Below are 16,042 nucleotides of genomic sequence, written 5' to 3'. Positions count from 1 at the left end.
GGGAAGAAGGAAGGGAGAGGAAGAGGGGAAAAGAGAAGGAGAGGAGGAGAGGTTCGTGCAGAAGAGGAGGGGGGGGGGTGGGAAGAGGGGGGAGAAGGAGGAGGGAGAGAAGGAGGAGGGGAGAGAGGGAGGGAGAAGAGGAGGGAAGAGGGAGCCGCCCCCAGCCCTCGCTCCTCGCACAGTTTCCTCGCAGCCTCGGCGCCCAACTCCAGGCTGGATCGCGGCGCGGGGCCGGGCTCGGGGCCGCCCTGCGGGCAGCGGCGGGCGGGGAGCGGCTGGGAGCGCGGCGCCTCCCTCCTTCTCATGCCCCTCGGCGACCGCTCGCCAGCCCGGCGGCCGCGGCTCCGGGAGGATGCGGCTCTTCCTCCTCGCCGCAACTTTCTGGGGATTGTGCCTGGCTCCAGGTAAGGGGCTCCGCGCCGCTCCCCGCAGGCGCCCGCGGACGGACCCTCGACGGGGCGGGACCCGGAGCGGGAACCGGGCAGCGCATCCCAGCTCGGGGTCCTCGGACTGGATCCGGAGTGGGAATAGGGGAGCGCATCCCAGCCCGGGGTCCCCGGACTGGATCCGGAGTGGGAATAGGGGAGCGCATCCCAGCGGGAAACCGGGCAGCGCATCCCATCTCAATGTCCCCGGATTGGATCCGGAGTGGGAATAGGGGAGCGCATCCCAGCCCGGGGTCCCCGGATTGGATCCGGAGTGGGAATAGGGGAGCGCATCCCAGCCCGGGGTCCCCGGATTGGATCCGGAGTGGGCACGGGGAGCGCGTCCCAGCGGGAAAGGGGCAGAGCATCCCTGCCTGGTTTCCTCGGGCGCTGGATCCGGAGCGGGAACCGGGCAGCGCATCCCAGCTCCGTGTCCCCGGGCCTGGATCCGGAGCAGGAAAGGGGCAGCGCATCCCGCCCCGGTGTTCCCGGATTGGATCCAGAGTGGGAACAGGGCAGCGCATCCCAGCGCTGTGTCCCCGGGTTGGATCCGGAGCAGGAACCGGGGCAGCGCATCCCGACGCTGTGTCCCCGGGTTGGATGCAGAGTGGGAATGGAGCAGCGCATCCCAGCTCGACGTCCCCGGCGCTGGATCCGGAGCGGGATCGGGGCAGCGGATCCCGGGGAATCGGGGCGGCGCATCCCGTCCCCGCTGCGGGTCCCGGGAGCCGCGGGGCTGCGGGAGCGTCTCCCGGCGAGCGAACGTCGCCTGCGCGATCGCGGAGGGAGGGGGAAGGATGCTCCGCGGCCGTAACCGCGCGTGGACGGATAGTAATTAAACCCTTCCTAATTAATTAGTAGCTAAACAAACCCGTCAGGACAGATGGCAGCCGCAGAGGGTCTATGAGCCGCGTTGCTCTCTCCGGATGGTTTCCCGCACGGCGCCGGGGGGGCAGCGGTCTCCGTGCTGGTACCGGCGCCTTCGTCCCACCGCCTCCTGGCGGCCCCGGCGGGGGAGGCAGCGCTGGAGACCCCGTCCCCGGTGTCCCCGTCCCCGGTGTCCCCGTCCCCGGTGTCCCCATCCCCGGTGTCCCCGTCCCCGGTGTCCCCGTCCCCGGTGTCCCCGTCCCCGGCACACGGGGAGCATCCCCGGTTTTGTCGGGGTCGCTGCTGGGAGCAGGAAAATAGGAGGAGGAGAAGGTTTCTTTGTTGATGTTGATGAGGTTTTTTCTTTTTTTTCTTTTTTTCTTTTTTTTTTCCATTATTACTGTTGTTATACTGAGTTATTCTGTCTGTTCCAGGTCTGGGCTTGCAAATCCAGTGCTACCAGTGTGAGGAGTTCCAGCTCAACAACGACTGCTCTGGGCCAGAGTTCATCGTCAACTGCACGGTGAACGTTCAAAATACATGTCAGAAAGAAGTAATGGAAAAAAGTTTTGGTAAGAACTTAATAATTACACTTCCCTATAGCTGTGTTGGAAGGCGTTTGGTGCTTTTGGCTCCACCCATTCACAGTCTCCAGCTAGAGATCAATCTGGGTTCCTATCGAACGGGGCCAGATGCAGTTTCTTAGACTTCTGAGGGACTTTGCAACTCTGTAAAGTTATTGTTTTCCTTTAAAACTGTTGTAAAAACTAAAGGATGCCAGCCACATGTTGATAAAGCTGTTAATACATAGTCTTATGGGTCTCGGATTCAGTTTTCCAGCTCTGGGAAATTAATAACAACAAGTTGGTTTAATCTCATTACAGTTAATTACATGGGCTTTTCCCCCAAGAGATGGAGCAGCGTTAAATTAGTAATTCCCTCCTTTCTTTTATTTACTCTGGCAATTCATATACTCTGAAGTTTCATCTTAAGGGAGGGAAAGTGTAGTCATCTCTGCTTTCATCCATAAAAAAACCCATCAAGCAAAAGGGAGAGAGGGATAAAAAGAACATCTGGGGGAGCTTGAGGGGGAGAAGAGGACACAAATAGATATATTTGCTGTACTCATTTTCTAAGACTAAAGGGGCTTTTCCCTTAATGTAATTAATATTAAAGTTTGCACATTTGGAGATAAGTGCGTTCAAGAAGAAACTAGCTGTGACTCTGCTTCTTGCCTCTGTTGTATTTTGAGCTGTGCTATAAATTGCTTTTTTTTTATTCAGCAGCATGGAAGGCAGTTGAGATTTAAAGAGAACTGTCTTGGGTTTTAGACCCCTACGTTGCTCTGTAGTCACCTCTCTGAGCAGAAGCCTCCAGCTGTCTTAGGGACTTGAGGGCTGGGGGGGTAGCAAGGAAGAGTGATTGTGGGATTTGAGAAGCTGCTTTCTAGGGCTGCGCATCTTGCAGCTGAGGGCAGAGAACTGTTATGCTGTTAATATAAATCCTGCTGTAGTCCGTCCTTTCTCAGAGAGTCCTTCAGTAACAGCAGGATCCCTCTCTACCTAGCAAATGCGTGCAGCCTCTGTCTTGACCTGTAACACTGGTTCTTTGCATTAAGAAACTGTTCAATAGCATTTTCAAAGTGCTTATCAGTCAGCTGTTTCCACTTGTGCTGGTTCTTTCAGCTCATTAAATGAGGAATGATAGGAAAATGGTAACAGTTGTTGTTACCCACCAACAGTAGCTGAACTGCTGGCCCTGGTGTTTCATCCTGGGTAACACCACAGCGACTGTGTTTCTGTAAAATATTGAGAAGCTCCTCAGCACAGAGTAAAAAAAGCTGTATGTTTAAAGACAGATTAGTCTCTTTCAAGCTATGTGTTTTATTTCAAGTTTATGTGGAAAGGGAGGGGTGGGAGATAGTTATGGCTTGCAAGGTGCTTTTAAAGTCTGAGTATCTCTAAATGAGTGTTTGAAGGCTGTGCTATCTGCACTCCACAGCTTCTGTAGTACTTTTAATGGGTTTGAATGGATGCTGTGGCAATTAGAGGGCTATGAACATGGTATATAGACGTAGACAAAAAAGTCAGTTCTCATTTAATTCTTAACAGCTGTTTGGTGTAGCTTCGTTGGGTTTGTTTGCTTTTCTGTATCTTCCCTGGTCCCTTCATGTTTTCATTTCGGTACAACCTCAGACTGTTCCCCAAACCTGCCTGTGCTCTTCCCTTCAGGTGAACATTGGAAAAGTGTTTTCGGTCAAGCAAACCCCTCACAGATCAAGGTGCGAGTGTTCTGGATAAGCAGGCTTGTCTGTGTGTGCACGCACGCTCGGAGCTGTGTTCAGAGACAGCCACTGGCGTGCTGCGTGTGGAGGATGGAGCGGTCAGTCAGGCAGCTCTTCTCAGTCCAGCAGGCGAGGCTGCAGCCGACTGGCACGCTGCAAATGCACACGGGAGCTGTTTTAATAGATTTGAGACGTATGCTGATGCTACTCCCGTGAATTCATTTGCAATGTAGTAAATAAGGAGCTCTTAAATGAAGCTCCTGGGTGGATTTTTTTCTGTACAATTCTATACTGTCTCTGAGCAGATCCTTGGATTTTCCCTTTAGGAGGTAACTAGCATGCTGTGCATAGCAGGTACTGCTGTTCTATTTTATTTAATTTACTTCTATAAATGCAGTTCTTATTCATTTTAAGCTTAGAGATTGTAAATTTCATCTAGTGAATACATTTAAATTTTTAACGTAACTATTTCAAATTGAGAGAAATTTACTTTGCAAGCTTAGTTTCTCTGTTATCCTCAGTGAATTCTAGAGAGGATTGGTAGTAAAACAGATGATTCAGTTCATCATTCTTTATTGGTTTTTTCCTAATTGATATTTAAATGTGCGTAATATAAATGGCTTATTCTCCCCAGTATATTTCATAACTTGATTCTTTTGCTTGTTGCTTATCACTGAAAGCTGAAATGTTTCAAATATTGATTTTAATTTATAATACACTTGAGTTTGAATTTTTCACCCAGAATATGAAAGATGTGAATTTGCATTTATTTGACAGCACAATCTCATAATTAGAGTTTTTCCTCTTGACTAGATACAGTCAAAGGAGTATAATTTAATTTTTATAGACCAACCCATTTTTGTCCTTAATGAAATATAGCTGTGTCAGTGAGCAAAATGTTACAAGTTCTCCTAAACCTTATTTAGAAGTTGAATGCAATACTTTGATATAAAGTTCATGGTCTAATTCAGTAAGCTATTGAAGTTGTCACCTTCCTTTGCTGTACACAATAGTCTTGGTGTTTGTTTTGCTATCGGGGGGACTGCTGGCTTACATTCTGTGGGGTGCTGCAATGTAAATCCCCAGCTTGTAGCCAGTGGCTTTTTTTTATTATGTATCTATTAGCATTCATTGAGTCACGCAATGACAATTTTATGGTTCAGCCTCATTTTTGTATTAAACTTTCTATAAACAATGCAGCGGAGAGCTGCAACTCTGTGCAGGTTTTTTTTTTAATTTGCATTGTAAATAGTTGCTTATGTCTCGTCATGGTAAAACAAACTTCTCCTCTTTAGTTGCTATGAAATTAGGGCTAGTGTTTCAAATGGCACTGTGTTCTCTCAGAACATTATCTCAGTTTCTGGAGGACCTGTCTTGGGAAGTACTTTTCGGCTTTAGGTGAGAAATACCAGCAGCACAGGCACATTCTGAACCAAGAGCTTAAAAAGTGGCTGTTACTGTGGCAGATTCTGATATGAGTAGCTAAAAATGCCAGTATTGGTCACTAATACTTGGAATTAGATTGGCAGGCATGTTATTCCAGCTGTTTGTATTATCGGTAGAAATTTGCTCCATTTCACAACTTAAGACGAATTGAGAATCGAGCAGTATGTAAGCATGTATCTGATTAAGTGATTAAGTGGAAGGAGTCTAATTCTGCCTCCCCTGCAAACATGTGCTTTGCGATGGCTGTTTATGTTACAGTTGCACTTCAGGGATCTGTCAGTGCATAGAAATGGAGATTATGTCATGACAAAATATTTTTCTCACTTCGAGCAGAGTTCTATTTAAAAACTTTTCGAGAACAAGTTTCTTATGGTTATGTTAACATTCTGTTCCAACGGGAGTTACAGAAGGACAGGACAGTGTTTTGCCTGCAATGCAAAACCTTTGTTTTAATTTGTTAAATTAATCTCTTTTTTTTTTTAGAAAAATACCCCCAAATCAGTGCTTTCTTCCCTTAGAGGGAAGATTGGTGAGCATGGGCAATGGCAACGAAGACTGCACCAGGTCATTTTTATCCCGCAGAAATTAATGCAAGAGATACATTTCTAGTGCATTCTTCAGCTGGATGAGCAGATGTTTGAAATCTGTAAATGAAATGTTTGACAAAGGATCAACCTTCTTACTTCTATTAATTCCATTTGCAGATACTTTGTGGGAATGCCCATGGCAGATTCCCCTCTCCCACTTGCCTCTCCCCTTCTCATCTATGAACTTTTAACTTAGAAACATCAGTGCTCCTTCGCTTTTAGAATAGATGTGAAACAAAGAAATCCCACAGTATATTGGGATTTGATGAAACATCTTGATGATATGTAGATGAGTTTATAATGTGTGTATGCTTTTTTATATATCTCACAGAAATCATACTGATAGTGAAGTTTACCTTTTGCTGAAGGCAAGAGCTGCCTGAGCGTTAAGGCTGATGTAAAACCTACTTAAGGCATAACAAAACTTGCAAAGTGAATAAATAGGAAAGGAATAAACCATGAAGGATGTGGCAATCAGCCCAGGTAGGCAGCCAGTCTAAATTTCTCAGAACTCACCATAAGTAAGCCTGCCCATGTGCACGTTTTGAACAATATAGCTTGTGCTTCTAACATAGTTGTGAATGTACTTTTACAAACTAACTTTTGCAAGCAAAATAAAAAAAACATCCACAGTAACAAGACTGATACTTTTTAAGGCTTCCATCTATATAAAACTAATACTGTTTACAGGTTTTCCTCTGCATGTGAATCAGAAAACAGCCATGTTATTTCTGTTAATCTGCAATAAGAAACTTCTCTTATTTGTTTGGTTTATCGATGATCCTTTCAAAGTATTTACATAGTATATAATCCTGCAGTGTAATTAGAGCAATTGCTGTCATTGTGTGCTTAAAAGTAGTGCATGGTAACATCATGAACAAATTCATCACCTCCCTGTTGAACTCTGTTTTTATTTATTTATTTAACTCTTTTCAGTATTGGTTTTCTAGTCATTTGTTTTATCAGGTGGAGGAAAGTGGTGTCTAAGTGGTGTGATGAGTTGGCCTAGGTTAAAGTCTTTGCCTGTGATGATTGGGTTTTTTTTATCTTGCTTTGTCGCTGCCATGATTAGGTTGCTCCGTGTATGGCTGGTAAGGGTTACAGAAGTACATACCTCTTTCTGGTTTTGTGTATAGCATCCATTAGTACTAATACTAATTGCATGCTTGTACCAAGGGGAGAGTATACTCTGGTGTACATTTATTGACAAAATGATTAAAACAGCAAACAAAGTTTAATGTCTTCAGAATGACTGTAGGCATTAAAGTTTTATCGGTAATAGCTGCATCCTCAGTATCCATTTAGTGGAATGGTTAGTGGAAACATCCACTGACTAGCGGTGGATTTCTTTTATTTTCTTCCATAGTGTCACTTTTGGTCAAAGTGTATCAACATAACTCAAAAGAACTTTTGATTATATATTTTTTTAATCAAAGTAAAGCATAATATAATAAATCTTTACTGACAATTAAAAATATATATATGTATATAGTTGTCAGGTGTCACCTGTAACATCATATTTAGTGGTACCAGGTGCCCAGGGAAGTGAAGATGTAGTAACCAATACTGGAAACATGCAGTATTCTTGATGCTGAACGGAGGACTGACGATAAATATTGCTAATTGCTGCTGTATGCTGAAATCTTGGAGCTGTGGACATATTACCATTCAGAAACACTTTTTCAGATATCAAAGCTGGTTTCTTACTAGTAAATTCCTTCTGGTCTGTGGGCTGCTCAGGAAACTTCCAGCCACATATGGGATGAACTGAACTAAGTGTCAGCTAAGGAGAAATTACAGGCAGGATGTAGTAGATTGCTGTTCTGACTGCTTGTAAGCACAGAAAACGAAGAGTAGAGTTAACGGTTCAAGCAGTTTATAACTTGAAAGTCATGACAAAGATCCAAGTGCAGCAGTAGCGAAAGGTGGTATTATTTTACGGAAGCTGTATCTGGTCCAGTGAATTTCCTTTTTCACAGGGCATGGGCAATAGCTTTTTATGTTATTTTATTCCTCAGACTTGTATGAAAGATATACAAATTAATTTTGTGAGTAAACAGTGTGGTGTCTCTTAAACCTCCTTTAAGAGTTTCCTATTGCATTTCACTCACAAATTAGTGTGTTTCCAAAAACTTCTTGTGGCCTGACCCTGTCACTTGTCTTAGCTCTCTCAGTGACCTTATCAAAACATTGGCAGGCATGTTTTAAGTAATTCAAACTGGTTTTGTTTCCATTTATCCTTTGTAGTCTGGATATTTGTTTGGAAAACTTGATATAACCAGTTGTTATAACCAAACTTGATTACCAATGACTCTTTGAATGTGTAAAATGTAATATAAAATCCAGACAAATCCTACTCTGAAGCTGAACAGGCTGTAAAATGGTAAGCGTGACAATAGCTAAAGATATAAAAGCTGAATGGATTTCAAAGGTGCTGGCATGGAAATGTAAACTTGTGAGCCATTCCACTGAAACTGGTAAGGACATTAATTAGTAGGATGCAACAAGACTGTTCGTGTGTAAAATTATTTGTGGGACTTATTACAAGGGTATAGCATTCTAACATTTGTAAAGGCATAAGGACTGTGGCTTCCTAGCTCATTTCAGCAGATAGGGTTTGTCACGAAAAATGCTCATAGACAGTTCTGAAAATTAAGTCTTAAGTTCACCTCTGGCTGGAAGATAATGTATATTTTAATCTTGATATCCAAGGCATTTACCTACCTTTATATCAGGAAAGCACAGATGATGGAAGGCTGTGGGCTAGCTTTGTTTGAAAGATTGTATGTTTTACTGCCTGACTGTAAGTCTATATTAGCGAGCAGAGAAATGAATAGGGACAGTAGAAAACAAAAGGATTAGATATGCAGGTGAAAGATGAGCTTTGACTTCTGCTTTGTAGCTTCCTGTGGCTTTAAAAATGATTTGATAACACCATTATTAGCAGCTGTACTTAACTTTCTCAGCCTATGCATTTTTAAGGAGTTTAATGCCTTGCTTCTGTTTGGTGATACTGCAAGCAGTGACAAAGACTGCTTTGTGCCATTATTTACATTATTAACAAGGCAGTTTTCATATTTCCAATACCAGAATTAGAAGGGATAACTTAAGCAGCAGCATCATGGTAATCCAAACCCTTGTCCTCTGTCGGTCAAGAGTTGTCCACTTCTCTTCTGAGATGATTTAATTTCTGCAAGACACCAGGTCAGTTGGGGTCAGGAGAAGGGTAAGGAGGCCAGTCTTTCCTGCCAAAAGCCTCCTATTAGCTTCTGCAAAAAAGTGCAATTTGTAAAAAGTGCCAGATATATGGAGGACTTGTGATGATATTGAATATGTTTGCATAGAAATTATGATCAAAATCTGGTAATTCAACCAGGTAGGGCTTGGCTGGGGGTATGTGTTTTATTTTTTTTTTTATTTTTTTTTAATTTTATTTTATTTTATTTTATTTTATTTTTACACAACTGTGTCCTCGGTAAGAGCCTAATGGCATGACTATGCTTTTGTCTTGCCTACTGAATGCATCAAAGGGAGGGGATAGGGATTAAATAGCTGCAGTCCTAAAATACAAGTTTAAAAGTCAGAAAATGTGTGAGGTAGCTTTGCAATAGATTTCAAGTCACTTGATTTAATTGCCTCTGTTTTTTCATCTGGAAAGCACTGATCATGGTTGCTTACAATATTTAATTAGCTGTTTATATGGCAATTAGTAAATGTCATGATAAAATTTCTGCCCAGGTACAAATTATTTAAACCACTCATGAGCTCCAGAGAAAGTTGAGAAGGTGAGGACAGGAAGAGTTAGTGTAAAGTGAAGCACAGAGGACGTGGCTGGATATGGTTATACTTTACACTGACTTAAAATGGTTTTTTGGCAGTGCATTTGCAATCATAGATGAATGGATTTGTGTTGGGGAAGCTTAATTCATATTTCAAACGAATAAAAACATGATCTGACTGAAACCACAACTGTTCAGGGAAGCACAATGTCAGAAGAATGATTGCTTTTCAACATTTAGTCATCTTCTAAGATATTTAGGACCATATTAAATAAAATATTTGTCAACACTTTTTCTAGAAAACGGAGAGCAAATCATAGTAGGACATTTTGCAGTCTGCCACTGTGATGTGTGTGAGCAGGTACTGTCTGAGGAACAGGCAGATATCATAGCAAAACCACTGAAAGTATAAAAAGATGGGCATAAAACCTAATATAAAAACTAAATCCCGTAATTTAGAAGACAATTTCTGTGTAGCGTGAACCAGATTTGTAACAATACCGATACAGTAAAATCCAGAAATGGTTACATGTTGGTTTTAGGTACCTCAGAAAGAGATATTGTTTACATGTTGTTGTTTTTAGTATAAGTTCTCGTTTCAGATTTCAGTAGACATCACAAAAAGACTTTTTATAACTCCTACTGAGTACTGAATGTCACTCAGGTAAGGGGTAAGCCAGGGAAAGTTTAGGGCAAGAAATAAAGGATGAGATGTATAATCAAAAATGCAAAGCAAGCATGGGTGGGCAGGCAAGACATCTAGTCTAAGCACAAGAAGAAGGAAAACTTGCAGATGAATGAAGGTCAGGCAATTGAAAGTTTCAGTGAAATAAGGAACTATGCAGGAGAGGAGAAAAAACGGGGAGTATCCGTTCATATACATGGTCCTCAGGTTTGCCTTCATGAAGAGCATTAAGGGAACACCCAAAACAAATGTCATACAAGTCACAAAAGCTAACGCTGGAGCTGGGACAGCTGTTGGGGGCTTCCCGTGGCTTGTGTATGGATTGTCCACTGTTGGCTGGTTTTCTGCCTTTTTCTTAAAAGACATGAGCAAGATAAAGCACCAAATCTAAAACAGCTGGGTGGAGAAATTCTGCTGAAGTTGTAACAGCATGTCTCAAAACTTGCCTTGATCTGCCTGCTAACATTCTGACTAACATTCTGAGGTACTTATCTAAAGACAGAAAACTTTTCTACATGCCTGAAGCTATGGATGGCTCTTTGCATGCCTCCAACTCCTGGTCCAGTCTTCAAAAAGCAGGCTTGTGGCTGCACAAGGAGGCTTTGTTCCTGGACTCGTGTTGGGCACGGACTGTGTTCTCATGCTCTGGCAGATTTGATGCTGCAGGCATACTCGCGGTATGTGCAGAAGATTTTGCTAAAGCAGAATTTGCAGAATGAGTTGCAGGAGAGAAATCTGACTTTATGCATGCCTGCAAAATTGGGGATGTACAAAACACCATGGCAAAAGCTTTCTGGTAAAAATGAGGAGTGTCAGTCCTGAGATAGAGCATTTGGCTTGTGAGAGTTAGTGATGGGCTAACCAACGTCATCTGCTTGATGAGAGTCAGACTTAAAGCTGGCCATGAGTCCACAGACTCTGCTGGGGTGAAGCAGAGGGCTACGATTTCTTGCTATTGCAGAAAGCAGTTTCAGAGTAGCTGGGTCATAGGGTGGGAGGGTGACTGTCTTTTTTAGAAATTAGGTCACTGATTTCAGAGGTGGTATCCTAGTTGCCTATTTTCTTTTCAGAGAGACTCTATTTTGCTGAAGGACAGTCTTGAGAATACAGGTGCAAACTAAAGTTACATACTGCTAGGATTATGGTTGGCTCTTAAGTTGGAGAGTCATGCTTGCATTTGCTCTTATTTTGTCTGTATCTGCTATAACAGAAGAGTCAGAAGTGCCTAATAACATCCTTTTCAAGCAGTACGAGAAAAAGCTTGGACTGTCTAGTGTCTTCTCTTACACACAGTGTAAGAAGTAGGTGTGATGTCACCTATTTTTGGTTGTCCTAGTAACAAGTTAGGCTGTTATTCAAGAGAACATGGTCTGGGCTCTGCAGACAGGGTAGGTGGAAGAACTTTCACTTTTGGATTTGAATAAATTGTAGCATGAATTGTTTGCTGCTATCCAGACTGAAAGTGTCTGCACGTGGGCAAAACGAAGTGCCTGCAGCTGAGCAGGGTGGCCAAGCTTGGCAGTTGTGGGAGATGTGTGCACGGCATGGATCTGGGTGAGAAAATCAGTATTACAAATAGGAACTGTAGAAAAGCCTTGAGATTTGCACCATCACTTCATTGCATAGAATAAGATAGAATCCTCCAGAAATAATATTTTCAGCTTTGACCCTGTCTAAATGTATGATCACGTCGGGCAGAGAGGTGGAACAATGGACAAGTTCCTCAGTCTAAGAGTAAATTTTCAATGCCTGGTATAAGCCTGAAGCTTTTTTTTTTTTTCTTAATAATCTAGTATGTGTATGTGGCAAGAGAGGGCGTGGAATATTACTGTGTGGAATATTACACAGATAGTCTAGCCTTGTGGGCTCTCCTCTCGAATGACATCCTCGGCCAACCCCACATACCTTGGAGCCAAAATGAAGGAAAATCAAGTAGTCAGTAGTAGGTAATTCACAGTAAAACAGCATTATAATACCTACACCTGTGCATAAGCCATACTGCTGCTAGGGAGCTGCTGAATCTGTGAAAAAAGATGCATTTTTCAGTACTCATCCATCAAGAGATTGGGTAGTAAATATATTAATTGCATATTAGTAAGCATCCTAACTGAGCACTGGTGTAAACTGTTGAGGGTAGGTTAGCTGGTAATGACCCCATCCCAGTAAAAGCAGAGTGTAAAACATGTCATTTCCTTGCTTAGACAGCAAGTTAGAACAATCTGAGGTAGGAGAAAAGCTCCCAGAAAGATTTGCAATTATATTTCTAGGTGATGTGTTAATGAACGTATCAAGCCGATTGCTCAAGCAAGAATATCTAGTAATTAGCAGTTATGTCTGTGGTATGAGTCTTACGAGGCAGATAACCACTTTGAAAAACTGCCTGCAGTTCAGCCTGCTGGTGGCGAATGATTCAGGAAGATCTCAGAAATAGTTTCAGAACTGGCTCTACAGTACAATAAACCACTGCAAGAGAGGAGTCTGAGGAATGACATCCTTGAGATATAAAAGCAACTAATCTCTAGAGATAATCCAGAAAGGATGCTGCTGTCCTGGCTGAACTCAGTGGGTGAACTGCAGTAACTGGGGTACATTAACCTGTTTGCTGGAGGAGGGAGTGTAGTGTCCCTGGCATCAAACCATGGAAGTGAGTTGTACTAATTGATTTCCTACCACAATTAAACTGGACTCACAGTATGATAAGAAGAAGTTATAAGATTATTTTTCCTGCTCTTCTTTGATTCATACTATTTAAAGTGTCATTGCTTTTTCACACTCATGATTAAAAAAAAAAAAAAAAATTGTCTCTTAAAAATGTCACTCCTGTAGTGTTAACATCTCTCCTTTTTCCATCAATCTTCTACATCTATTTTCATCCTAACTTGCTGTAAGGATACTGCAGAATTGGAGAAAAAGGACGGGCTTTGTCTGCTGATCAAGTTTAGTTCATACCAGATGCTTCTTAAAAAGCATAATTACTGTATGACAGCAGCTGATTTGCGAGCTCAAAAGAGCCTATCAGTACTTAAAGTAAAGAACTTGTATGTGAAGGGCATGTCTTTAGCCAAGTAGCTATTGAAAACCTGATAGTAGTGCTGACATTTTTAATTATGTAAAGAATCTTGTTATGCTTCAGATTACTAGAGCTGGGAATGGGAATGAACGATCGTTTGGGAGCATAATTTCCTATTGTCATACATATTTACAGAAAAGCCACAGGAGAAACAGGATTTTACTACTAGTTAGATTATTCTCTATATTTAGGAATGAACGTGGTCCATCTGTGCATGAAACTTTGAGTCATAAAATTTCGATCTGTGCAGGAATACTGTGCTTCGACTTCAGAAGGAGCTAAGGATTATTCTGTAGAATGTATCCTGGGGAACAGAGCTGTTGTAAACACATGGAGTTAAGCTGCAGGACTTCTATTTTTTTGCAGTAGAGGTCTGCTAGAGTTGCTGGGTGAAAACCATGCCCCAGAGCGCATTATCTAATTTTTCACAGAACTGAACAAGTCTAGTATCCCACTCTGGGAAAATTGAAAATTATATGATGTTTCAGGGATCTAAACTAATAAATCACTTAGTTCAAATTGTGAACAGAACTTTGCAGGAATCCTGTGAAAAGCAAATGGCAGGAATAGGAAATCTGCCAATGTCTGAAGCTTTTTAGAGGCTTGGTTTGAGGGGAAAGCTGAGATTCGTGGCCGTTCATCTAGAAGACTGAGGAATGACTTAGTTTGGTGGGTGGCTGTAGCTGCAAGGAAGAAACTGTGATGAGATGCTGGATTAGAGATGGAAGAACAAACAGTGTGCCTTGTTCCATTGAGTACAGAATCCCCTTATCGAGAGGGAAAGGGAAGGAAAAAAGTTAATTGTAGCCATGGGAAGGTCTTGTCTGCCTCAGCTCTTGGTAAGACTGCAGGAACATGGACAAAGCACCAGGTCTTTCTGGGAAACATCAACTAAGATTTCTGTATCGTAAGCCTATCGGTGGCAGCACAGTTGAGGCTCCTTGACAGCAGTGATTTGTCAACAGAGACACTTCTCTCTGTGCAAACTATAGTAATAAAGATTGTGCCTCTTGATCTGCATGCCTTTGCTGTTACAGCTAGAACCGCCTGTAGCTCCTCTTACTTCTTGAGAAAAGGCTCTACCTGCTGTTCTGATTGATTGAAGCTCACTGGAGACAGAGGAAGATTTAGCACTGACTTGAGGGCTTCTCTTCATAAGTTTAACGAGACAGATAGCCTTAAAGCACATTTCAGAGTTTGGATTTGCAGAGGGAGAACACAAAACAGGGAAACACCTGCCTTGTTGGAATGGCAGCAGTGTTGTGACAGTATAAAAGAATTGCTTTAATTAAAAGTCTCTGAAGACAGGAAATACTTCTTTCTAGGCATAACCCAAAAAAGTGTTTTGCTGCTCTACACAGCACTTGGTACTGCAGTGGCAGTTGCTGCTGTAGAGGTTTCTACGGGACTGTGTAAGTGACGTGGTGCTTGTTTCCCGAGTCCCTGGGGACTGAACAAGTATCTGCAGGTACTGTAAGTTCAGTACCTACAGGTCATATTCCTGCTTCGCTCCCTCCACAAAAATCACTGCACATTTAAGAACATTCTGGGACTGTGCTACAGGATGCAGAGGCAGTGTTCTCCAAGGGAATCCTGTTGCCGTGCCCTTCAGAAGAAAGAAAATGCTTTTGCAAATCGCTTCTTCAAAAGGAATAGTGATTTTATTATCCTTAGAAATATTTACCTCTTTTTGCAATGGCAAGACTATACGAGCAAACCTCCATTATCTTTTTCTGTGGTATGCCTGTTTTTCCAACATACAATTTCTACTGTATCACTTGCTCACTTGCAGGAAAATTTTAGAGCAGTGAGAGATAGAACTGCCACAACTGTTTTCCATTCTGACCGGGGAAAATGCAACTATGTATTTTAAAGCTTCCTAAAAACCATTTTAAAATAACAGCTGTGTGTTTCAGAATGTACTTTTTAAGGTAAAAACAATATGACAAATTATTTAATTAGACTATTAATTAAAATTAGATTAGATTCAATTAAATTACTTTAAAAAGGGGGAGACTCAACTCTGAGAAGCCATTTCTGTACAAATGGAATTTTTTGTTCTTGAGGGTGTTAAGCTTCAAACACAGCAAGAAGGGGGAGGAGGTCAAAGTTTTGCTGATAGTCATTCTCCTTTTACTCTTGATTACTTGTCTCTGTGTGGCAAATGAACAAGAAAAGGAAAAAAAATGCTCAAAAAGCAAATCAACTGCATATAAAATTCTAATTACTTAGACACCTTAGACGACTCGGACACATTCAGCAACAGAAATAAGTCACATTCAAACCAAATGCATTCAGTTGTAGCTATTCAAAGAGCTTGTTTCAAAAGAAGAGGAATTCTGGTTGTACAATACATCATTTCATATACATTATGTAAATCAACTTTGTAATATTTTTGGTTTGGACCAGCATCAAATAAAAGGAAAATCCAAAGCAGGGAGACTGTGCTTCTCCTGCAGTGCAGAGGTGTTGGGCATGTCACAGCTGAGGTGTCCGGCTTAATCACTAGCATTGCTCTGGTGATGTAAACTGGTTTTGCAACGTTCTTCAAGCACGAATCGTGTTGTAAAGCAAAACCACGTTCCTATCAAACTAAGTAACCTTTGCTCTGTGTCACAGGAATCATGTATCGCAAATCCTGCGCCTCTTCGGCAGCGTGTCTGATAGCCTCTGCTGGGTACCAGTCCTTTTGTTCTCCGGGGAAGGTGAACTCTGTTTGTATCAGCTGCTGCAACACTCCGCTCTGCAACGGACCGCGGCCGAAGAAGAGGGGGAATTCTAGCGTGGTGCCGAGGGCACGCGTGATAACCACCGTTCTGCTTCTTAAGTTGGCTCTTTTCGTTTCGTATTGCTAAACTTCAAGCAAGTTTTTTGCCCTGACGCAGTTTGTTCTGTCTCC

At 42.4% G+C, this 16,042-nt stretch overlaps 1 protein-coding gene across 1 annotated transcript; it reads left to right on the top strand.

The window, feature by feature from the left end:
• Nucleotides 1-283: 283 nt before the first annotated feature.
• LYPD1 (LY6/PLAUR domain containing 1) lies at nt 284-15,998 on the top strand. The gene is made up of 3 exons (XM_069861524.1): nt 284-404; nt 1,727-1,864; nt 15,763-15,998. Exons 1-3 carry the CDS (start codon nt 353-355, stop codon nt 15,996-15,998), a joined length of 426 nt encoding a protein of 141 aa, XP_069717625.1. The 5' UTR covers nt 284-352.
• Nucleotides 15,999-16,042: the final 44 nt, after the last annotated feature.

Source organism: Phaenicophaeus curvirostris, chromosome 7 (assembly GCF_032191515.1).
Source record: "Phaenicophaeus curvirostris isolate KB17595 chromosome 7, BPBGC_Pcur_1.0, whole genome shotgun sequence".
In the NCBI taxonomy this organism is placed as follows: Eukaryota; Metazoa; Chordata; class Aves; order Cuculiformes; family Cuculidae; genus Phaenicophaeus; species Phaenicophaeus curvirostris.
Note: the sequence above shows the minus strand (reverse complement) of the source record. Positions and strands in the feature narration are given on the sequence as shown.